The sequence below is a fragment of the Clupea harengus genome, chromosome 7, assembly GCF_900700415.2.
Source record: "Clupea harengus chromosome 7, Ch_v2.0.2, whole genome shotgun sequence".
Taxonomy (NCBI): domain Eukaryota; kingdom Metazoa; phylum Chordata; class Actinopteri; order Clupeiformes; family Clupeidae; genus Clupea; species Clupea harengus.
Window position 1 is genome coordinate 30,468,120 of NC_045158.1, and position 25,873 is coordinate 30,493,992.

Here is a 25,873-nt window from a genome sequence, read left to right on the forward strand (position 1 = left end):
TGTGAAATGTATATAAGGGCTTAATCGCCACTATGGCGCTTGTGGTATATTGGATCGAGCACTCGGTGCTCGATTGTGTATGACTGTCACTACTACGGAGTTCTGTGATAGTTTGTTCATGCCTGGCAGTTGAGAGATTCGCCCGCCAGTAAATGTTCTAACTTGTGCTGCATCCTCGTCTCCGTGCATTTGTATCTAACAGTGACTTAGATAACCCACGAATAGTATATAACTATAATAGTAATTATACATAGAGCATAAAGCCACTATGGCGCTCTCCTTAGTGCTCTGCTCTGCCCTGGATAGCTATGCTGTAGTTACAGTGTTACAAATAAATAATACTTCGGTTTTTCATAAGTTCTGCCGTGTGCCCTTCCAGTTGACTGCTTAATCAGTTTTAGAACTACACTAGTGTTCTAATACACGACATCAATGACGATGTTTGGACGAACACGCCCACCCAACGAGGAAGTTGTTTTGAAAGTTACGCACCGATTTCAGGCGAAACGAAACTACGTGAAAACCTGTGAAGCGTTACACAGCACAAACGAAGAATGGCAGAAGCGGCTCCAAATAACTACGAACTTTGTACATGTCCGATTTGTTTGGATCTTCTTAGAGATCCAGTAACTATTCACTGTGGACACAATTACTGCGTGGACTGTATTAAGGGCTGCTGGGATCAGGAAGATCAGAAGGGAGTCTACAGCTGCCCCCAGTGCAGACAGACGTTCACCCCAAGACCCGTTTTGAACAAAAATAATATTGTTGCTGAACTGGTGGAACAGATCAAGAAGACCAGAATCCAAGCTGCTGCTCCTGTTCTATGTACTGCTGGACCTGGAGATGTGGAGTGTGACGTCTGCACTGGGACAAAACTCAAAGCTGTGAAGTCCTGTCTGGAATGTCTGGTTTCATACTGTGAAACTCACTACAAAGTTCACAATGACATAAACCCTGGGCGAAAACATAAGGTGGTTGATGCCACAGGCCAGCTACAGGAGAGGATCTGCACCCAACATGAGAAGCCTCTGGAGATATTTTGTCGTACGGACCAAAGTTGTGTTTGTTTGCTCTGTCTGGTGGATGAACACAAAGGCCATGACACTGTGTCAGCCACTGCAGGGAGGAGAGAGAAACAGGTAAGGACAGGAGTTCTCTTGGTGATAGATTGGACTTGTGTGGTAGGAGATGGCTATTGAGTTTCCAACTGGAAGGAAAAACAGGCTATAGACTCATCCTCTTTAGGTCCATGATAGAGTGAGGAAGAGAGAGAATAACGATGACATAAAAACACACCTGTCTAATGAAGTTGTAAAACCAGATGGTTAACTTCAGACTGTCAGTATTCTCATGCAGAAATGAAAACACATAGCCTAATTATATTCTATACCATTTTAAAAACAGAAATCAGACAGATAATCTCCTGTCACATATTAACTGTATCTAAATAACAAATACACATACAAAGCCTAAATTACCATTTAATGTGTTATGTTTGTTGGCATTTTGTAATACTTCTCTTATTTAACAGTAATTTATATTAAAATGGGCACATCATGCTTTCTGCCCAGGGATGGATTAACGAACGGGCCTACCGGGCCCAGGCCCAGGGGCCCATGAGCTCAAGGGGCCCCTAAGCCAGAGCCTCTGCATGAAGTCGCTGTTATGTATCTCTTATTTGTGGTTGAAAAAGGTGTATTTTGTTCATTTGCTAATGGCTTTAATTGAGTGTACCTGTGCTGTGTTAGAACATGTACATGTACGCCAGGGGCGTAACTATAGACAATGCAGCCAGCGCGGAAGGTTCGTAGGCAAAGCACAACCTGCTTTATACATTTTTTCGAACATATGGACGTCCAAGTGTCACTAGTTTGAATGCGATAGTGATCAGGGAAGATTTTTTTTTTATGGACTATCTGTGATAATTTATGCTAGCCTATATATTCCCTCAAAATGGCAAACCTGTCTCTGTCATGGTTTTCATAATTTTTAGGGGGAAATCATCAGTAGCAATATATAACACAATTATATGCTTATCGTACATACACTATAGAAACTATTAAAAGGCTGATTCAATGAAATGAATCATTTCTTGTTTAATTTGTTATTTTTGTCATATACAGATATGCAATGATGATTGCTGGGTAATATGTATCTTGTTCGCCAATGTCAAGTCTCTATTTGATCATGTGACGAGACGATACGATATAGCTAGTTTAGGCGCAGAATCTGAACGCCAAGACCTACAAGCTGACTGAGCACAGCCAGTACACTTGCCGAACGACGCCTTTCAAACATAAAAGTGGTGATTTATGATTTGCTCTTTCAATGGACAGGATAGCCAGCCCATTCAGCCTCTCCTGCCCCATACTGCTCAGGTAGGTCTTAATCAGTTTCAATTTGGAAAAGAATCACTCGGCTGTTGCCCTGTCACATGTAATGTCAGAAACAATAGCAGGGCAGTGCACCGAAGGTGGATGTCACGGAGTAAACTTTGACCTGTTTACTTTCCCAATACAATAGCCAAAGTATCTAATTCGACCGTTAAATCCAACACATTGTTGGTAAAATATATATATATGCCTAATGGTGTTTGTGTGTGCATGCGTGTTTTGCGAGTGCACAATTTTTTTTTTGCGAAGGGAGGGGGCCTTTAACATGTCCAGGCCCAGGGGCCCGTGGTTTCTTAATCCGTCCATGTTTCTGCCTGCAATATTGCTGCACAGTCCTCTCAGATGAGCCCAGTGATTATGGGGCTGAAATGGCATTGTGTTGGGTCCTGGGTGGTTGACACTATGACTGAATGACATTACCTGGTTATCAACTGCCTAGAGGTCACAGGTCACTCAGTGAGGGTATAGTTGCAGTAAGTTTATCAACTCCACAAGAGAAACTATAAATATGAATAAATAAAGATTGATTGGTGATAGATTGGACTTGTGTGGTAGGACTTGGCTATTGGGTTTCCAACTGGAAGACAGGCTATAGACTCATCCTCTTTAGGTCCATGATAGAGTGAGGAAGAGAGAGAATAACGATGACATAAAAACACACCTGTCTAATGAAGTTGTAAAACCAGATGGTTAACTTCAGACTAGGGATGCACCGATACCACTTTTTTACAAACCGATACGAGTACGAGTATTTTTATTTGTGTACTTGCCGATACCGAGTATCGATACCGATACTTCTTAGATTTGGTCTCCATGAAAGTGCAATTCATTTGGAGGCAGATTTTATTTTATCCTCTGCAGATTATGTCAAGCCTATAGTACAAAATTAACAGAAGGCTATCCCAAGCCAAAAATAAACAGAGCTTTCTGGTTTTAACACACAAAAAAAGCCTTCAAACAGACAATATCATCACATGAGACAAAATGCAAATATAACCAGATAAAGGCAATTGAATTTGCTGCATAGTTAACAACACAGTCTGCTTAACAAAAAGTGAACAGAACTATTACTGGATTAGCACAAGAGCACATTTCAGTTACAAAAGGATCAGAAGAATCTCCTGCTCAAGTACACAAACAATCACTTAACCTATGTGGCACAGTCTTTCTCTCTACCTCTCTCTCTCTGTGTGTGCGTGCGCGTTTTTTTCTTTTGCAAGACGTCAGTTAAGATTGGTTGCTTCGGTCTTGCGCCACTAGCATCAGTGAACTCTGTGTACTTAGCACTATGGTGCATTTACATTTACATTTAGTCATTTAGCAGACGCTTTTGTCCAAAGCGACGTACAAGGGAGAGAACAGTCAAGCTAAGAGCAATAAAAAAGCATGGTGTAACAATAAATACTACTTTACATGAGAATTAGAAAAACAACAACCTAGAAAAGAGGAAAAAGAAGTGCAGGAATGTAACTGCTGAAGTGCAAGTTAAGCGCTAGTCAGGTGCCAGTTAGGAGGGGAGGTGCTCTCTGAAGAGTTGGGTCTTCAAAAGCTTCTTGAAGGTAGAGAGGGACGCCCCTGCTCTGGTAGTACTAGGCAGTTCGTTCCACCAACGTGGAACTACAAATGAAAATAGTCTGGATTGCCGTGCTTGCACGGACGGCAGTGCCAAACGACGCTCACTAGACGAGCGCAGCGTCCTGGGTGTAACATTTGCCCTTACAAGAGCATTTAGGTAGGTGGGAGCAGAACCAGTAAGCACTCTGTAGGCAAGCATAAGTGACTTGAACTTAATGCGAGCAGCTACTGGCAGCCAGTGGAGCTCGATGAGTAGCGGGGTGACGTGTGCCCTTTTCGGTTGGTTGAACACCAGACGCGCCGCCGCTTTCTGGATCATCTGTAGTGGTTTCACCACGCAAGCCGGCAGGCCCGTTAGGAGGGTGTTGCAGTAGTCTTCAGATGTTTAATCAAATTGCTTGTGTTAAACAGAGTACTTTCCTTTCCGCCCCTCGACACCGTAGCAGTGTAGATCTTACACTGTGCCGTACTCCTGTCGTCGTCATTTATCTTAAAATGAGCCCAAATCGCCGTTAAGGCAGCACAACGGAATTGCTAATCGCTAACGAGATGCTAGCAGCTAAATTTAGCGAAACCTGTATACTGAAATACTTTGACACTATGACAAACTTTCCTAACACAGTCAAACATCAAGCAAATGCAACACAAGACGGCAAATAAGCTACTTACTAGTCTGGCAGAGAATGGTAGGACAGGTAGGACAATAAATCACATTTTGTGTCAGCATAGCCCGGCCAGTTTGATGCAGTGAAATACTGATGAGTGGTATCGGTGCTTGGTATCGGCAATTCAACAACGAGTACGAGTATTTTAACGAAGTATCGGCACCGATACCGATACTGGTATCGGTATCGGTGCATCCCTACTTCAGACTGTCAGCATTATCCTACAGGAATGAAAACACATAGCCTAATTCAATTCTATACCATTTTAAAAACAGAAATCAGACAGATAATCTCCTGTCACATATTAACTGTATCTAAATAACAAATACATATACAAAGCCTAAATTACCATTTAATGTGTTATGTTTGTTGGCATTTTGTAATACTTCTCTTATTTAACAGTCATTTATATTAAAATGGGCACATCATGCTTTCTGCCTGCAATATTGCTGCACAGTCCTCTCAGATGAGCCCAGTGATTTGGGGGCTGAAATGGCATTTTATAGGGTCCTGGGTGGTTGACACTATGACTGAATGACATTACATGGTTATCAACTGCCTAGAGGTCACAGGTCACTCAGTGAGGGTATAGTTGCAGTAAGTTTATCAACTCCACAAGAGAAACTATAAATATGAATAAATAAAGATTGATTGCATGTAAAGTCAGTAAATCAGTGTTCCTCCTGGTTCTCTCTTTTTTGCTCCACAAAGACAAAACTTATTTTGTGTTTTTCTCAAACCTTGCAATGAAACAGAGTCTCACCAATAAGCTATTCAGCAACACTACAGATCACCTCTCAGTCAGGGTCAGTAGCTTAAACAGCTTGTACTTGCAGGAATGCTATCAGACAATAATAATATTATGATGCCACCATAACTGTTTGTTGTGGATGTGATGTATTCCTTCAACATAGACACACTTGGGGAAGACCCAGAGTAAAATCCAGCAGAGAATCCAGGAGCGAGAGAAGGAGCTGCAGGACCTGAGGAAGGCTGTGGAGACTCTCAAGGTGAGTACTGACCAGAGGAGAGGAGGACAACAGCTGGCTGCTGGAGGAGCCATTTCAGGCTCAATCAGGGCTCTCCTCCAGTCAGCCAGACAGGAGTCTGTAATGCTGAGCCACTTCCCAGCTCCTCTGAGCCACACTGTGGGTACCAGGCTGTGTGGAGGAGCTGAGTGAGTGGGCTGCTTTAGATGGACTCCTCCTCTTTGTGTGTCTCCTAACAGAGCTCTGCACAGACAGCAGTGGATGACAGTGAGAGGATCTTTACTGAGATGATCCGCTCCATTGAGAGAAGGCGCTCTGAGGTGAAAGAGCTGATCAGAGATCAGGAGAAGGCTGAGGTGAGTCGGGCTGAAGACCTCCTGAAGCGACTGGAGCAGGAGATTGCTGAGCTGAAGAGGAGAGATGCTGAGCTGGAGCAGCTTTCACACACAGAGGATGACATCCATTTCCTCAAGGTAAGTGTTGATGATGGATTATTAGTGCACAGAATGTTTGAGGGCATTGATTTATGTTGAATATATTCCTAGGTGGAAATTTTAACTAAATCTAGATATTGTTGAATTTTCTTCTAGGATCTCTAAGTTTACAGATAAATGCTTATTATTATTATTATTATTATTATAACACAGTCCACTGCATTTGAACAGATACCTTACCCCATGCAGTTTCAGTGTGTGAAGAAAGTTTTGGTATTCATCACTCAAAACATTTGAACATGACGAAGACATTTTCATTCTTTAGAAAACTGCTCAAAATCATTATGGCAATTGGTAGGAAAAAGACAGACGGGGATTGAGTGATATCACTACCTGTGGTTAATTGATAAAAGCACATCTGCCCTGACATCATGGCTCACAGTTTGTTTGGAGGCACTTGAGGTGCACAGGTGCCTGCCACTCGGCCTCTTTGGTCAGGCCACATGTAGGTCAAGGCAAACCAGTGGCATTTGGACAACCATTTGTGTTGGGTTCATTTGGGATTCAGGAACCATTTGTGTTGGGTTCATTTGGGATTCAGGAACCATTTGTGTTCGATTCATTTGGGATTCATAACTACAGCTATTCTCTCTCACTCTCTCTCTCTCTATCTCTGTCATCTCTTATTGTTCTCTCTCTCTTTTTCTCTCTATCTCTGTGTGTCTATTTAGACTTTCCAGTCAGTCAGTGAAGCACCTGAGTCTAAAGACTTATCCTGCATCTCTGTGAACCAAGGCCTCTCTTTTGAGGCTGTGAAGAAATCGGTCTCCTCACTAAAGATGCAGCTGGAGAATTTCTGCAAGGAGGAAGTCATGAAGATATCTGCATCAGGTAAATCACATTACTGACATATGTTTACATGTAATGACTTACTATACTTTCCCTCTGGATTGTACTAATAAGCTAAATGTGATGCTGAACTTCAGGAACCTGTATTTCTCAATGTCACATATTTGTAACATATCCTTTGTATGTCAGTGAAGCTGAGATACTCTGCAGGTGTCTCCATGTTTACTTGTCTTAAGAGGGTCTTTAAGGTTGAAAAAGCTGGACACTCATAATGTCCCTCAACAAGAGAACACACATTTACTGCCATCACAAAAACAGAAGGTTGATGCAATGTTGACATTTACACCAGTCTGTGTTGTTTCTAATATGATTCTTTCTCTCTCAATAGTGACTAAAGTCCAGGCTATTTTGCCTCCTGAACCTACAACCAGAGAGGATTTCCTACAATGTGAGTTTGACACAAACACATTTTATACAGTTTACTTTATTCCAAATCACAAGTCAAGTTTCAGTAGCAGTCACATGGTTCTACATGTTTAAGCAGTTCAACATTTCATTATGGCTGTTATAGTTCATGGGTAGAGGAAACAGTGTCTTTTTCCGTTCTCCTAAAATGGCGTTCTAAACGGAAGTGCGGGAGGAGATGTAACGAATTTACCACCCCCCTCACACATCAATCACACACACTTCATTTAAACTCAGTTCTCCTCATCAGCACACACACACACACACACACACACACACACACACACACACACACACACACTTCATTTAAACTCAGTTCTCCTCATCAGCACACACACAGACACACACACACTCTCACACACACACTTCATTTAAACTCAGTTCTCCTCATCAGCACACACACACACACACACACACACACACTCTCACACACACACACACACTTCATTTAAACTCAGTTCTCCTCATCAGCACACACACACACACACACACACACAACACTTCATTTAAACTCAGTTCTCCTCATCAGCACACACACACACACACACACACACACACTCTCACACACACACACACACTTCATTTAAACTCAGTTCTCCTCATCAGCACACACACACACACACACACACACTCTCACACACACACACACACTTCATTTAAACTCAGTTCTCCTCATCAGCACACACACACACACACACACTTCATTTAAACTCAGTTCTCCTCATCAGCACACACACACACACACACACACACACTCTCACACACACACACACACTTCATTTAAACTCAGTTCTCCTCATCAGCACACACACACACACACACACACACACACACACTTCATTTAAACTCAGTTCTCCTCATCAGCGCACACACACACACACACACACACACACACACACACACACACTTCATTTAAACTCAGTTCTCCTCATCAGCACACACACACACACACACACACACACACACACACACACAGACACACACACTTCATTTAAACTCAGTTCTCCTCATCAGCACACACACACACACACACACACACACACACTTCATTTAAACTCAGTTCTCATCAGCACACACACACACACACACACACACACACACACGTCATTTAAACTCAGTTCTCCTCATCAGCACACACACACACACACACACACACACACTTCATTTAAACTCAGTTCTCATCAGCACACACACACACACACACACACACTTCATTTAAACTCAGTTCTCCTCATCAGCACACACACACACACACACACACACACACACACACTTCATTTAAACTCAGTTCTCCTCATCAGCACACACACACGCGCACACACACACACACACACACACACACACACACACACTTCATTTAAACTCAGTTCTCCTCATCAACACACACACACACACACACACACACACACACTTCATTTAAACTCAGTTTTCCTCATCAGCACACACACACACACACACACACACACACACACACACACACTTCATTTAAACTCAGTTCTCCTCATCAGCACACACACACGCACACACACTTAATTTAAACTCAGTTCTCCTCATCAACACACACACACACACACACACACACACACTTCATTTAAACTCAGTTCTCCTCATCAACACACACACACACACACACTTCATTTAAACTCAGTTCTCCTCATCAGCACACACACACACACGCACACAAACACACACACACACACACGCACACACACACGCACACACACTTCATTTAAACTCAGTTCTCCTCATCAGCACACACACACACACACACACACACACACACACACACACACACTTCATTTAAACTCAGTTCTCCTCATCAGCTGCAGCACTTGCTTTGGCGCTCGCTCTCAACCCACCACCTCCCCTTACACCACCTGTCTCCCCTCACACCACCTGTCTCCCCTCACACCACCTGTCTCCCCTCACACACCTGTCTCCCCTCACACCACCTGTCTCCCCTCACACCACCTGTCTCCCCTCACACCACCTGTCTCCCCTCACACCACCTGTCTACCCTTACACACCTGTCTCCCCTCACACCACCTGTCTCCCCTTACACACCTGTCTCCCCTTACACCACCTGTCTCCCCTCACACCACAGAATCTCACATGACAACACAAATGCATGACAGTGTGGTTGGGGTGAGTAGGTGTAGACTGAGGGATTCTACAAGTAGATCAGGTGGAGAGACTACAGCAGCATCCCACAGTGAAGATAGTCTAGACTAGGAGAGGAAGAAAGAGACATTTATATTTCTCTGTATTTCTCTCTCTCTCCCTCTCTCTCTGTCTCTGTGTCTCACACACACACCCATACAACCAATCACACCTACAGACTTTCACATACAAAGACACTGGAACACTTCTACACTCCTATATACTAACTGTATAGGAGGTGGTAATTCATTTTATACCATATATTATGAGACCCAGTCTTGGATATGGTAAGTCATGAAACAGGTTTTAATCTCGAACAACGGTGGCCACCTTTGTGAGACAGAGCCTGAGTTCCACTCACTCACAGAGCTTCACCTAAGCCATGTGTGTGTGTGTGTGTGTGTGTGTGTGTGTGTGTGTGTGTGTGTGTGTGTGTGTGTGTGTGTGTGTGTGTGACAGAGCCTGAGTTCCACTCACTCACAGAGCTTCACCTAAGATTATCTGATTATCCATTGAAGGATCGCTGTTAAATGCTCTCTGAGAACCAGGGGCGTCACCCTCAGTATTCATGAGGCCTTAGAGCCATCAGACTCTCTCTCTCTCTCTTCTCTAACCAGAAATGATTACATTCTAACTTAAGTCCAAATAAAAGTAACAATTACAACTAGGTATAAGATACATTGAATTATTGACTATGACATATCCTTATTAACTATAAATCTTAAATTCTGGTTCCTTCAATACGAAGGACTCATCTCACACAAAGGAATGAAATGAAACAAACCCAAATACTTACACAAACTCAACATCATTCATTCATACAAAGGACTCTCTTCAGACAAACACACACACAAGTACACACACACATAACCATGCTCATTTTTGAACTTTTGAATACAGACACTCACACGTGTACACCTGCACAAACATGTAAAGAATCACACACACATAAACAAATCTCAGTTATATGTGAAACATTCCCTCACAGAAAAAAATCACAGAAAGAAATGTCATCACCCACACGTAAAGATTCATATGAAATAACAACACCCCCCCCCCCCCAACACACACACACACACACACACACACACACACCCCCCCCCCCTTTAGAATGTGAGTTTATCTCTCTCTCACCCCCCCCCCCACACACACACACACACACACACACCTAACACATATAAATACCTAAGTTTGTCCTGTCTTCTCCTCCATCAGACTCCTGTCACTTCACACTGGATCCAAACACAGCACACAGAACCCTCCATCTGTCTGAGGGGAACAGGAGGGTGGAGTGGAGAGCTGAGGTCCAGTCATATCCTGATCATCCAGAGAGATTTGATAGGTGGGGTCAGGTGCTGTGTAGAGAGGGTGTGTCTGGACGCTGCTACTGGGAGGTTGAGTGGAGTGGGGGGAATGGGGTTGTGATATCAGTCTCATATAAAAGCATCAGCAGGAGAGGAGTGGGTCATGAGTGTGTGTTTGGATGTAATGATCAGTCCTGGAGTCTGTTCCTCTCCAGCTATGACTCCTCTTTCAGTCACAATAATAAACACACTAAACTCCCTCTAGTGGCCAGCTCCAGAATAGGAGTGTATGTGGATCACAGGGCAGGAACTCTGGCCTTCTACAGCATCACTGACACAATGACCCTCCTGCACAGAGTCCAGACCACATTCACTCACACACTCTACCCTGGGTTTGTGCTAGGGTCTAGATCATCAGTGAAGCTGCTGTGACTGACATATCTAGATGCTGTTAGCACATACATCTCACACATCACATCATTTAACACATCACTCACACGTAAGGATCTAGCAGCTGGGCCATACACACACACACACATCACATCATTTAACACATCACTCACTCACATGTAAGGATCTAGCAGCTGGGCCTGAGAATCTCTGATCTTGGGGACAACAACCGACTGAAGCCATTCCCCCCTCTCTGGACCCCAGCTATTACAATATCTGTACCTCTAGACCTCTGCTGTAACACATGCAGTATCACCACAGCAGACATAAGACATTGTGTGTGAAAGGTTTTGATGAGCTCTGTGTTGCATAACCTCACTCTCCCAAGTGTTTAATCCCTTTGTTATTGCATACATGTTCTGATATCTGGTTTTATATGACAACCACAATATTATGTACCATGGCAGTAAATCTTAATGAGACTGTATTCATCCAACAATTGACACCCAATTAAATGTGTTCCTCTGTTTCTTTATTAATACCATTGTAAGGAGACCAGTATATTTTAAAATGTTTCTGGTGCAAAATGGTGAATAAAGAGTTATAGACTGGCATTCATTGTGCCCTAATGTACTCTTTTTCTTGGCGCGTGTGTGTGTGTGATTTATTTCAGAAGTATTTTTGTTAAATGTATTGAAATTCCTTTATCATCCCGATAGCAATGAATAAATGAAATGCTTTCACGAGAAAATAAAACGTAACAAGTAACAAGATGTACGTGCCATTGGCAGGAGGAGGTACCTGCCCACCTGTCACTAATCAACAACATCGACAGATGACAACATTCGCTGTTCCTGATCGAAAACCATTGTCTTGCCATTGGTGCGTTCCAAAAAACAGACATTTTAATGGATTGTAAAAGTTCTGTCCTCATCTCTACTCTAAAATACCAGTCAAAAGTTTGGACACACCACACCTTAAATTTTTCTTAAAGTTTTTTCTTTACTTTAATTTTTTTCTACATTGTAGATTAATACTGAAGACATTTAAACTACGAAAGAACACATATATGGAATGATGTACTAAACAAAAAAAGTGTTATCTACCATGTAGAAAATAATAAAAGTATAGAAAAAACTTCTCAAAAAAATGAGAAGGTGTGTCCAAACTTTTGACTGGTACTGTATATATCCTCAGAATGTTACGTGTTGAAAATAATTACCAATTAATGGAACCTTCTTCATGTCTGATATGTGTAATGTAGAATTTTAACTTGAATCAAATAGCCATTTCTTCAAAATGTGTACTCTATTTCATTTACATTTACATTTATAAACAATAATACATAAATTCATGTTTTGTGCTTGCAAAGTAGGCCTAATGTATTTGAAATATGTTCTTTCAAAAGTAATTTTATATATTATATTAATAGAAATGAGAAAAATACAGTATTTCTAAATGCAAATGTACATTGTGTAAATCCCATACTCATAGATGCTGAATATTCCTGTTAAAGGAGCTTTAAAACAGTAAGCACTACATGACAGCATGAGTGAAATGTGTCTGTCTCCACCTGGAGCAGCAGGAGCCTCAGACCCCTCACTCCTGTCTGTCTGTCAGCCTGGGAGCTGCTGTCTTTAGTCCCGTCCTCCCCTGTGTCCACCGTCCCCTCTGTGCTCTGGAGTCTCACCAGCTGTCTGCACACCCGCTGGAGGGCGGGGCTGGAGAAGTAGTAGGGCACAGGGTCCAGTATGCTGTTGAGGAAGGTGAGGGTCAGCGTGGGGTAGAAGACCACGTTTATTACCTCCACGGATTCACACGTCCTCTGTGACCCAATCCTCACCCAGATCAGCACCTGGGCCACGTTGCTGGGCAGGAATCAGACAACGAACACCACCACCACCTCTTGATGTTGCCCTAGTGATCCAGATGCCTGCGCCTGAGCTCAGAGACGATGCAGAGCGAGCAGACAAGGATCAGAGTCAGGGGGACGAAGAAGGAGATCATGAAGACAGGCTTGTACCAGAGGGACACAGGGTCCAAAGCCAGATCATGAAGACAGACTTGTACCAGAGGGTCCAAAGCCAGATCATGAAGACAGACTTGTACCAGAGGGTCCAAAGCCAGACACACCAGGAAGCTCTCGCACTCCGTGGCACGTCTCACCACCAGCTGCTGTGGCGTGTGTGCATATCTGGTCCAGTCAGTGACTAAATGAAGTTATAAAAAAGTTTATATATTTCCTTTCCTGTAAATTTAATTCAACAGTGTGCAGCCCGGGTATTGGCAGGGTTCACGAATGCAGCTGTATGTACACAAATTATTTGAATTCAATTGCTTTTGACATAATCTCTCATTTAGTGTCCTAAAGTTTGTGCCTTGTTTTGAGAAGAACATCATATTGATCATATTTCCTGTTTTATTTACATTACATTGCTGTCTACTGGTATTACCCTGGTAGGATCAACTATATTTATATATTTACATACATTTTAACAATGTATCAGTAGTGATGAGCTTGGATTGTAGGATGAGTCTGAAGCCGTTTAGGGAAGTTCACCATTTTGAATCATTAGATAATTGTAAATATGCTAATGATGGAGTTTTATTTGTCTTTGAGGTTAATGTGGCAGCCCACCTGGACGTTCCTCATTCTTACCTCATGTGGAAGCAAAGAGGAAAAAGGAGGTGAAGCTCACTGGTCAGCGCTAGCTCTGTTAGCCACATAGCTGCTGCACTGCATGCATTGGGGGTAGGGTGAGGGGAAGGTCTGGAAGGGGGTGAGTGGGTTGGGGAGGGTGTGGGATAGGGGGCTTGATGAGGGAGATAAGGTAGAACTGAAACTAATGTAGAACTGAAGGGGTGGGGATAGATGGGGCCACCTTTGCTGTATGGCAGGGGAAGCATGAATTATTAGAAGATAGCTGAAAATGATGGGTTTGTTTTTTTAAATGATTTGTGACAATTGTAATTCTTGGTACCCTTTTATATTTTCTGTTACCTTCTTACCAAATAAAAATAATTATAAAAGAAAAAAAAGTAAAGTGGAAAGTAAAATGCAAAATGCAAAACAGGAGTGCAATGTGCAATGTGCAATGTGCAATGTGCAATGTAATGTAATGTAATGTGTGTTAATGTAACACAGACTTGAGGAGTGGGGGTGGGATAAGAGTCCAAGTCAGGTGGGGGTCCCGGGCCTTGTTAATAAGGCCAACTGCAGCCGGGAAGAAGCTGGTTTTGTGGCGTGAGGTTTTGGTCCTGATGGACCGCAGCCTCCTGCCGGAGGGAAGTACCTCGAAGAGTTTGTGACCCGGGTGGGAGGGTTCGGCCACAATCTTACCTGCCCGCCTCAGGGTCCTAAAGAGCTGAACAGGTCCTGTAGAGATGGCAGATTGCAGCCAATCACCTTCTCAGCAGAACGGATGATACGCTGCAGTCTGCCTTTGTAATTGGCAGTGGCAGCAGCGTACCAGATGGTGATGGAGGAGGTGAGGATGGACTCGATGATGCAGGTGTACACTGTAAAAAAACTGCCATCGTTTTTACGGGGGAAAAACTGGCAGCTGAGTTGCCAGAACAATCCTGTAAAAAATACATCCACCTGTAAACCTCTTCATAGAGCAGGATGTAATTTTAACATTTTAAACCTGTGTATTCAACATTGTATTTGAGCAATATTTACATCACTGTTATGTTATATTGGACAAGTTTGTTCAGTAAATGTAACATTTTAAACTTGTATATTCAACATTGAACTTTAGCTATAGTTACATCACTGCTATGCTACACTGTAAAAAAAATCCTGTTGTTTTTACTGGAAAAAACTGGCAGCTGTGGTTGCCAGAACAAACCTGTAAAAAATACATCCAGAACCAGTAAATTTAACATTGGATTTATGCTGATTTTGCGTGACCATTATGCTATAAAACCAATTATTTCAGTAAAATATACATCCAGTTGTTGTCTATTGTACATCAAATTCCATTCGATTTCACTGAAATTGTGTAGATGAAAAATCAGTTGAATAACAGTGTTATAATGAGAATTAAGCAGTTAAATAATGTTGTTTGCTTGGTATTTCTCAGTGAAATTGAATGGGATTTGTTAAATTGACATGCTGCTCTGTAAAGAGGTTTACAGGTGGATGTATTTTTTACAGAATTGTTCTGGCAACTCAGCTGCAAATTAACAGTTGTATTTCGTTTAGTATTTTAACACCACCATGTTGTAATTTAAACTGCATTGAATTGCTTCTTGTATTACAGTTTTTCTTTGTGTAAATTACAACCATATGTCATTTCTACAGAGAAATATGCATAATCTTACTTTAAAATTACCAGTTATATTTCGTTTAGTATTTTACCCAAAAAAATTGTGAAATAAGCAATACTCTATTGTATTTCTATTTACAGTTCTTTTATGTCATGATTTTACGGCATTTCAGTGTTAATTTTATGCACATTTTTTACAGTGTAGCAGGTGCTGATGTTGTTCTTTGTGACACATAACACTCCCTTAATACAACGAATGGAATATAGATGAGCTAAAATAAGCGGGGTGTCTGTTGGGCCCCACCCTGTTACAAATACGAATAGGTGGGCCTTGGAGTAGAAAAGGTTGAGAACCCCTGCTCTAGTGGTTGTTGTGAAATGTATATAAGGGCTGAATCGCCACTATGGCGCTTGTGGTATATTGGATCGAGCACTCGGTGCTCGATTGTGTTTGACTGTCACTACTACGGAGTTCTGTGATAGTTTGTTCATGCCTGGCAGTTGAGAGATTCGCCCGCCAGTAAAGGTTCTAACTTGTGCTGCATCCTCGTCTCCTTGCATTTGTATCTAACAGTGATTTAGATAACCCACGAATAGTATATAACTATAATAGTAATTATACATAGAGCATAAAGCCACAACAGCGCTCTTCTTAGTGCTCCGCTCTGTCCTGGATAGCTATGCTGTAGTTACAGTGTTACAAATAAATAATACTCCGGTTTTTCATAAGTTCTTCCGTATGCCCTTCCAGTTGTCTGCTTAATCAGTTTGAGAACTACACTAGTGTTCTAATACACGACATCAATGACGATGTTTGGACGAACACGCCCACCCAACCAGAAAGCACCGATTTCAGGCGAAACGAAACTACGTGAAAACCTGTGAAGCGTTACACAGCACAAACGAAGAATGGCAGAAGCGGCTCCAAATAACTACGAACTTTTTACATGTCCGATTTGTTTGGATCTTCTTAGGGATCCAGTGACTACTAATTGTGGACACAGTTACTGTAAAGGCTGCATTAAGGGCTGCTGGGATCAGGAAGATCAGAAGGGAGTCTACAGCTGCCCCCAGTGCAGACAGACGTTCACCCCAAGACCCGTTTTAAACAAAAATAATATTGTTGCTGAACTTGTGGAACAGATCAAGAAGACCAGAATCCAAGCTCCTGCTCCTGTTGCATGTACTGCTGGACCTGGAGATGTGGAGTGTGACGTCTGCACTGGGACAAAACTCAAAGCTGTGAAGTCCTGTCTGGATTGTCTGTTGTCTTACTGTGAAACTCACTTTGGAGTTCACAATGATGTCAACCCCGGAAGAAAACACTCAGTTATTGATGCAACAGGCCAGCTACAAGAGAGGATCTGCTCCCATCATAAGAAGGTTTTTGAAATATTTTGTCGAACCGATCAGAGTTGTATCTGCTATCTGTGCACGATGGACGAACATAAAGGCCATGACACAGTCACTGCTGCAGCAGAACGGACAGACAAACAGGTCAGTACTGGAGCTACATGTGTGTCCAACATTTCTATGAGGGCTCTTATACGTACTAACTGTGAAAGTAATACTATAACTACAAAAATACTATCTCACCAGTCTTTAAGTCTGTCTGATTCCGCAATGACTTTGCCCGTTAGAGAAAGGAAGGAAGAATCAGGAAATGTTCAAGATCCAGTGTTGAGTAAAAACCGGTTCTACAGGTTCTGAGCCAGCTTGACAAGTTTTTGCTGTTTAATACCAGTGCTTCTCTTGAACATCACTTGAAGATGATAGCGACTGCTTCAATGTGTCATTTAATCTCTTCACAAGACTAAAATATACTAAAAGTGTTTTGCTTATAAATGTTCAGTTGTCATGTGTGATATTTGATCATTATTGTTTGAAACAATCAACCGATAAAGAAAAGGTCGTGCCGCTTTGCGCTATACAACATCCGCAAAATCAGGCCGTACCTAACCCAGTATGCCACCCAGCTGCTGGTGCAAACCTTGGTGAGTTCCCGCCTTGACTACTGCAGCGCCCTCCTAACGGGCCTGCCGGCTTGCGTGGTGAAACCATTACAGATGATCCAGAACGCGGCGGCGCGCCTGGTGTTCAACCAACCGAAAAGGTCACACGTCACCCCGCTACTCATTGAGCTCCACTGGCTGCCGGTAGCTGCTCGCATTAAGTTCAAGTCACTTATGCTTGCCTACACTGTAAAAAATGTGCATAAAATTCACACTGAAATGCCGTAAAATCATGACATAAAAAAACGTTAAATAGAAATACAATAGAGTATTGCTTATTTCACAACACTTTTTGGTAAAATACTAAACAAAATATAACTGTTAATTTTAAAGTAAGATTATGCATATTTCTCTGTAGAAATGACATATGGCTGCAATTTACACAAAAAAAACTGTAATACAAGAAGCAATTCAATGCAGTTTAAATTACAACATGGTGGTGTTAAAATACTAAACGAAATACAACTGTTCATTTTAAAGTAAGATTATGCTCATTTCTTTGTAGAAATGACATACACTGGGAAAAAAAGGTTGTTGTTTTTACGGGGAAAAACTGGCAGCTGAGTTGCCAGAACAATCCTGTAAAAAATACATCCACCTGTAAACCTCTTTACAGAGCAGCATGTCAATTTAACATTTTAAACCTGTATATTCAACATTGAACTTTAGCTATATTTACATCACTGCTATACTACATTGTAAAACCAATCCTGTTGTTTTTACTAGAAAAAACTGGCAGCTGTGGTTGCCAGAATAATTCTGTAAAAAATACGGCCAAACCATAACCATCTTCACAGAACAATATGTACCTTTTACACTTAATAATGTATAATATTACATTGTAAACCAGTACATTTAACATTGGATTTATGCTGATTTTGCATGACCATTATGCTATGAAAACAAATATTTCAGTAAAATGTACATCCAGTTGTTGTCTATTGTACATCAAATCCCATTCAATTTCACTGAGAAATACCAAGCAAACAACATTATTGAACTGCTTAATTCTCATTATAACACTGTTATTCAACTGATTTGTCATGTAGATTCCCCTTAGAAGTTCTTCATAGTATAATGTATTTATAACAGTTTGGGCCAGGGCCTCAACTATAGGGGGTGCAGCAGGCGCGGTCGCACCTGGGCCCGGGGTTCTTGGGGGCCCGTAGCCGAGGCCAATAGACATATTTATGTCTAAATTGATGTCTTCCCCTTAAACTGCATCTGACAGAAGTCCATGACTCCAATTTCCACAGCTCAAATACGGATGTGTTCAGAAAAGAACTGGTAATACATTTCGGAGAGTGTGTAATGATATCTAGGCACTTGAAAAGGTAAACTTGTCTCCATCATGGTAGGTATTATTTGTGGGAAAAATAGTAACAATCTATAACAAAATGATATGCTTATCTTACATACACTATAGAAACTATTAAAAAACGATTCAATGAAATTAATACGTTTCTATTTTCTTTGGAATTTTTGTCATATTCAGACTTGCAATGATTGCTGGGTAATATGTATGTTGTTGTCCAATGAAAAAGTCTCTATTTGATCATGTGACGATACGATATAGCTAGTTTAGGCGCAAAATATGAACGTCAAGACCGACAAGTTGACTGTGCACAGTCAGAGGCACAGCACACCTGTAAGCCAAAACAATGCCTTTCAAACAGAAAGGTGGTGATGCGTGATTTGCTTTTTCAATGGACAGGATAGCCAGACCATTCAGCCTCTCCTTCTCCTCAGGTAGGTCTTAATGAGTTTCAATTTGGAAAAGGGTCGCTCGGCTGTTGCCACTCTCAGAAACAATAGCAGGGCAGTGCACACGGAGTAATAATCCATAATCAGCATCTTCGGCAAATTGAGAGACTGCGGACTGCTGAGCAATCTCTGCTCTAAGGAAGGCCCTGCATGATAGGAGTTGTGCACCAAACATTATTGCTATGTCCCTGTTGTAGTGGTCATTAGCTCGCAGGCAATAATGAGCTATATAACCAGGCAAAACGTCTGTCTGACCACTGCAACAGGGACATAGGAATAATGTTTGGTGCACAACTCCTATCCTACCCACCATGATGGAGATAAGTTTGCCTTTTCAACTGCATATATAGCATATAGCAAAGAGACACTTGACATTGGACAACAACATACATATTACCCAGCAATCATTGCAAATTTGAATATGACAAAAATACCAAAGAAAATAAGAACTTATTCATTTCATTGAATCGTTTTTTAAAAGTTTATATAGTGTATGTAAGATGAGCATATCATTTTGTTATAGATTGTTACAATTTTTCCCACAAATAATACCTACCATGATGGAGATAAGTTTACCCTTTCAAGGGATTCGATAGCATTAGACACTCTCCAAAATGAAATACCAGTTCTTCACTGAACACAACTGTGTTTGGGTGGCGGAAATTGGAGTCAGAAACTTCTGTCAGACGCAGTTTAAGGGGGGACATAAATATGTCTATTGGCCCCGGCTACGGGCCCCCAAGAACCACAGGCCCAAGTGCGACTGCACCGCAACTGCTGCGACCCTGGTCCAAACTATTATTAATACATTAAAATACATTATATTTTAAATAACTTTTAAGGGCAATCTAAAAGAAAAATCAGTTGAATAACAGTGTTATAATGAGACTTAAGCAGTTAAATAATGTTGTTTGCTTGGTATTTCTCAGTGAAATCGAATGGAATTTGATGTACAATAGACAACAACTGGATGTATATTTTACTGAAATAATTGGTTTTATAGCATAATGGTCACGCAAAATCAGCATAAATCCAATGTTAAATTTACTGGTTCTGGATGTATTTTTTACAGGTTTGTTCTGGCAACCACAGCTGCCAGTTTTTTCCAGTAAAAACAACAGGATTTTTTTTACAGTGTAGCATAGCAGTGATGTAAATATAGCTAAAGTTCAATATTGAATATACAGGTTTAAAATGTTACATTAACATGCTGCTCTGTAGAGAGGTTTACAGGTGGATGTATTTTTTACAGGATTGTTCTGGCAACCACAGCTGCCAGTGTTTTCCCGTAAAAACGATGGCAGTTTTTTTACAGTGTACAGAGTGCTTGCTGGTTCTGCTCCCACCTACCTAAATGCTCTTGTAAGGGCAAATGTCACACCCAGGACGCTGCGCTCGTCTAGTGAGCGTCGTTTGGCACTGCCGTCCGTGCAAGCACGGCAATCCAAACTATTCTCATTTGTAGTTCCAAGTTGGTGTAACGAACTGCCTAGTACTACCAGAGCAGGGGCGTCCCTCTCTACCTTCAAGAAGCTTTTGAAGACCCAACTCTTCAGAGAGCACCTCCCTTCCTAACTGGCACCTTGACTAGCGCTTAACTTGCACTTCAGCAGTTACATTCCTGCACTTCTTTTTCCTTCCTAGGTCGTTTTCTAATTCTTATGTAAAGTAGTATTTATTGTTACACCATGTTCTTTATTGCTCTTAGCTTGACTGTTCTCTCCATTGTACGTCGCTTTGGACAAAAGCGTCTGCTAAATGACTAAATGTAAATGTAAAATGTAAAAGAGGCTGTTTTCTTTCTTTCTTTCTTTTTTAACAGAGGCAGTTGGGGCCGACCCAGAGGAGATTCCAGCAGAGAATCCAGGAGAGAGAGAAGGAGCTGCAGGAGCTGAGGAAGGCTGTGGAGACTCTCAAGGTGAGAACTGACCACATAAGACAACAGCTGGCTCAGCAATCGCTTGTTATTGTGTTATTACCGTTATGCTGCCATCTCTACATGATACAGACCATCACAGAAAGACATGGTTTGGCAGGATTTACCCTTGGTCATTTGATCAAGAAGAGCCAGTCACACCACAAGTGAGTTTGCTCCTTCCCTTACCTCTGTGTGTCTCCTGTCCCCCTCCTCTTTGTGTGTCTCCTAACAGAGCTCTGCACAGACAGCAGTGGAGGACAGTGAGAGGATCTTCACTGAGATGATCCGCTCCATTGAGAGAAGGCGCTCTGAGGTGAAAGAGCTGATCAGAGATCAGGAGAAGGCTGAGGTGAGTCGGGCTGAAGGACTCCTGAAGCGACTGGAGCAGGAGATTGCTGAGCTGAAGAGGAGAGATGCTGAGCTGGAGCAGCTTTCACACACAGAGGATCACATCCATTTCCTCAAGGTAACTGTTGATGATGGATTGTTATTGTACAGAATATTTGAGGGCATTGATTTATGTTGAATATATTCCTAGGTGGAAATTTTAATTCAATTTAGGTATTGTTGTATTTTCTTCTAGGATCTCTAAGTTTTCAGAAAGAAGCTTGTTGTTCTTATTATAACACAGTTTTTTTGTAGTTATCACTCAAAACATTTTATCATGATGAAAACATTTGTATTCTTCAGAAAACTGCTCAAAATCATTATGGCTATTGTTAGGACAGGTTAGGTCACATGGTAGGAAAAACACTTACTGACATGCAGGGCTTGAGTGATGTCACTACCTGTGGTTAATTTAGGGCTCTCAAGTTTTGAAGACAGGCAAGAGTGACATATCCCCCCCCCCCCCCCCGGCCACGCGCCCGGCCCGCCCCCATTCCGCAGTCACTGGCAAACAAAAGTTTTTGACTGTGCTGGTTGACTTCAGTGCCTGCTGTTTGGCCTGATGCCCCTTACTGCCTATGTGCCTTGTCACATCCCGCACACCTTGATGGGCACAGGAGTTCTCTTGGCGGCAGATAGAGCACCAGTAATATGAGCTGGTGCTTTCTACAGTAATACATGGCCATTTAGAGGTCCATTCACTATTAAAAGAGGTCTTGTAGGTGGCTGCTCCTGGGACTTTTCTCACTTTTGTTCTAGCCATCTCCTCCACTGTTTCTTCCACCGTCTCCTCCTCCTCCACCTGCACCGTCTCCTCCTCCTCCACCACCTGCACTGTCTCTTCCTCTTCCACCTGCACTGTCTCTTCCTCTTCCACCTGCACCGTCTCCTCCTCTTCCACCTGTACTGTCTCTTCCTCTTCCACCTGTACTGTCTCTTCCTCTTCCACCTGTACTGTCTCTTCCTCTTCCACCTGTACTGTCTCTTCCTCTTCCACCTGCACTGTCTCTTCCTCTTCCACCTGTACTGTCTCTTCTTCTTCCACCTGCACTGTCTCTTCCTCTTCCACCTGCACTGTCTCTTCCTCTTCCACCTGCACTGTCTCTTCCTCTTCCACCTGTACTGTCTCTTCTTCTTCCACCTGTACTGTCTCTTCCTCTTCCACCTGCACTGTCTCTTCTTCTTCCACCATCTCCTCCTCTAATGTGTTTACGACCTTCTCTGGGCCTAATCTGGCCTTTTTAGGGGGCTTTCCTCTTTGGGCGAAGGACAGGATGCTCATTTGTTTTTTACCTGACATCTTTGAAAGACAGATGCAATGACTAATGCATCCATGGCCAGGATATTTATAACATGCTAGTATGCCTAAGGAGCTCGCGATTCACAACTTCACCAGGCGTGAAGAAGCCTCGGTATCTGAATAGAATGTTCAAGCAAACACATTTACAAAAAATAATGCCCATAACATCATTGAATATTAAGGGCTGCCTAATATTCGTTCGAATTATAGGCTAAATATATTTTTATTAGGCCTACTCGAATTTTTTGTAGCCTATTAACGAAGTTCGGAGTCAAAGCTATAGTGAAAAGGCAGGCTCTAGCCTTAAACTGTTTTGGCTACAAACACTCATTAAAAACTTATGCTAATTATCTGGGAAATATTCTCTAACTGCAGTCAAGTTGTCATTGCTTGTGTCAAACCATTGTGAATTTGTTGTAACATTAAAACAGGAGACGACTTGCTCTTTGTAGAAGACTGACGCTCGGAGATCCAGTGGTTTCCTCAGGTGAACGAAACTTTCGAAAGATCAATCGCGCGCAATTCCAGGATGCTTTATTTTCATTGGTTGCTGGATTAAATCTTACCCAGATACAACAGATACAAAACATACGTTTTTTTCTGATTGGCTATTGTGTAGCCTATTTCTTTTTTTTGATTGGCTGATAAGTGGCACCTCACGGCAGAACTCCAGGGGATTCGGGGAGACGTGCTTGATTCCTCCATGGTGAGGGCAGCGCGGCCAGGTCATGTTTGCGCGCTGCAGCACATTAAATAGCCTAGAGTTTTTTTTCAGCGTGAGAAATACGATGTGTGGCGGGAGTGCGTGACTAAAGACCGAAATGAGTGACTGTCACGCTCAATGCGTGACACTTGAGAGCCCTGTTAATTGATAAAAGCACATCTGCCCTGACATCATGGCTCACAGTTTGTTTGGAGGCACGTGAGGTGCACAGGTGCCTGCCACTCCGCCTCTTTGGTCAGGCCACATGTAGGTCAAGGCAAACCAGTGGCATTTGGACAACCATTTGTGTTGGGTTCGTTTGGGATTCATAACATCAACCAAAAAACTTCAACTGAAGGAATCACCACATGGGCTTACCCTCGCTAGCAGGTAGCCAGCTTGAGAGAGCAGTGCACACACACACACACACTCACTCTCACTCTCACACACACTCTCACTCTCACACACACTCACACACACACACACACACACACACACACACACACACACACACACACACACACACACACATTTTAACAGTTTGAATGCATAGCAGGTGTCCGTGTAAGCGTCATAAGAGCAACCAATTTCAATGATTGTGATCGCTTTGTTCTTTTCATCAATTGACACAAGGTCTGGTGTATTTGGGATGTGCTTAATGGCAGTTTTCATTGCGTTCCGCTGATCTTCGGGAATGGAGAACCAGTATGTTTTAACTGACTCGTTGGTATGGATGGTTGTGAAGTTGGTGTTAGCGATATATAGTCCTTTGTAGGCAGGGCAGCCGTTGAGGATATGTGCGATGGATTCCCTCTGTTGGTCGTGGTGGAGCAGACAGAACGGCTCATGCTTGGATGGGAACCATGTTTCTAAGTTGGCTTTTGTTGCTAATACCTGAAGACGAGCTTTTATTATAAACTTGTGTATGTCGTCATGTAGTGCTGTGTTCCGCAGTGCAGAATGAGATACGCTGTGATCAGCGCACGGCAGGCAGGCCAGTCTTCCTTGTAGGCGTAGCCCTGTCCAATTTTGAATCATGCGCAATCTGAAAAAGTTGTGTATTGTCCCTCTGGTGTTCTTTGTGTTGAGGTGGTGAATGCTGTCGTCCAGGGTGATGGTTGCCTCTGCCGTCGTCGTTGGGTCCGTGATGATGTCATCATCTACTGGCTGTCCTGATGTGCTCTTCCACTGCAACTGAATGTTAGTGCGGTTACAGAGGTCATTCAGGTCTAGCCAATCCGTACGCCAAAGCCCGGTGTGTTGGTGTCCAGTTTTCCATTGGGTTTTTTCTTGGACCCAAGGAAGCTGGCATTCTCAGATGTACTGGGAGGGACCTTGCATCTTCTTCGCAACAGATTGCTTACTCTGGCGGCAACATACACCCACCCTATATTAGACACATAGTTCACATCTCAATCTCAAACATTAGAGGATTTTAGATTCAAGATTAGATTAGATTCAACTTTATTGTCATTGCACAGAGTACAAGTACTGAGACAACGAAATGCAGTTCAGCATCCAACCAGAAGTGCAAAATAGCAAAAAAGTGCAGAGTATGTGAATATGTAAAGTGGAGTAAGTGAATAAATAAATATATATGTACAGAAGAAATAGATATGTGATATGAACAGAATTGGGACTAGCAGCAGTTGAGGTAGGAAGTGTAGATATGATAAGTATATAAAAAGTGCAGGTGTAAGTATTAGTGGTGGTAATAAGTGAAATGAAAGGAAGTGAATGAGGTATTAGTAATACAATGTTTAAGAAGTATTGTAAGGTGTAAGTACGATTAATACAGTTATTACAGTAATAAGTGGGATGTACAGTAGTAAAGAGATGACAGAGACATATCTAACTTAAGAGTCTCGTGTGCACTGTAATAGTTGAAGCTTTTATTTACAGTTAACAAAAAAGTTTCCATTTCAACTGTATCAACGGAATTTACTTGTCATTAAATACAGATTGTACATTTAATCTTACAATTTATTTATACGTGGATGCTTTATTTTGAGAATGAAGCTATTCTCTCTCTGTCATCTCTTCCTCCTCTCTCTCTTTCTCTCTATCTCTGTGTTTCTTTATTTAGACTTTCCAGTCAGTCAGTGAGACACCTGAGTCTAAAGACTTATCCTGCATCTCTGTGAACCAAGGCCTCTCTTTTGAGGCTGTGAAGAAATCTGTCTTCTCACTAAAGATGCAGCTGGAGAATTTCTGCAAGGAGGAAGTCATGAAGATATCTGCATCAGGTTAATCTGACTTACTATACTTTCCCTCTGGAACATTTCCACCAC

The 25,873-nt window shown here is 42.1% G+C and overlaps 2 protein-coding genes across 2 annotated transcripts in view; both read left to right on the plus strand.

Moving 5' to 3' along the window:
* The first annotated feature begins 105 nt into the window (after positions 1-105).
* LOC116221177 (tripartite motif-containing protein 16-like) lies at positions 106-11,269 on the plus strand. The gene is made up of 6 exons (XM_031571111.2): positions 106-1,142; positions 5,551-5,646; positions 5,865-6,098; positions 6,791-6,950; positions 7,297-7,356; positions 10,749-11,269. The coding sequence occupies exons 1-6, from the start codon at positions 555-557 to the stop codon at positions 11,267-11,269; spliced, it is 1,659 nt and encodes a 552-aa protein (XP_031426971.1). The 5' UTR covers positions 106-554.
* Positions 11,270-16,350: 5,081 nt separating this feature from the next.
* LOC116221184 (tripartite motif-containing protein 16-like) overlaps positions 16,351-25,873 on the plus strand; it is a 14,780-nt gene continuing 5,257 nt past the window's right edge. The window contains exons 1-4 of the mRNA XM_031571124.2: positions 16,351-16,995; positions 21,097-21,192; positions 21,425-21,658; positions 25,669-25,828. Coding sequence (XP_031426984.1) covers positions 16,408-16,995; positions 21,097-21,192; positions 21,425-21,658; positions 25,669-25,828 — 1,078 coding nt within the window. The 5' untranslated portion in view covers positions 16,351-16,407. The remainder of the gene's footprint in view (positions 16,996-21,096; positions 21,193-21,424; positions 21,659-25,668; positions 25,829-25,873) is intronic.

Excerpts from the sequence above, each read along its gene's own strand:
- LOC116221177 (XM_031571111.2), top strand. The coding sequence starts at position 555 with ATGGCAGAAGCGGCTCCAAATAACTACGAACTTTGTACATGTCCGATT. Across the intron at positions 1,143-5,550 it reads CAGGGAGGAGAGAGAAACAG|ACACACTTGGGGAAGACCCA; the intron begins GTAAGGACAGGA and ends CCTTCAACATAG. Across the intron at positions 6,951-7,296 it reads CATGAAGATATCTGCATCAG|TGACTAAAGTCCAGGCTATT; the intron begins GTAAATCACATT and ends CTCTCTCAATAG.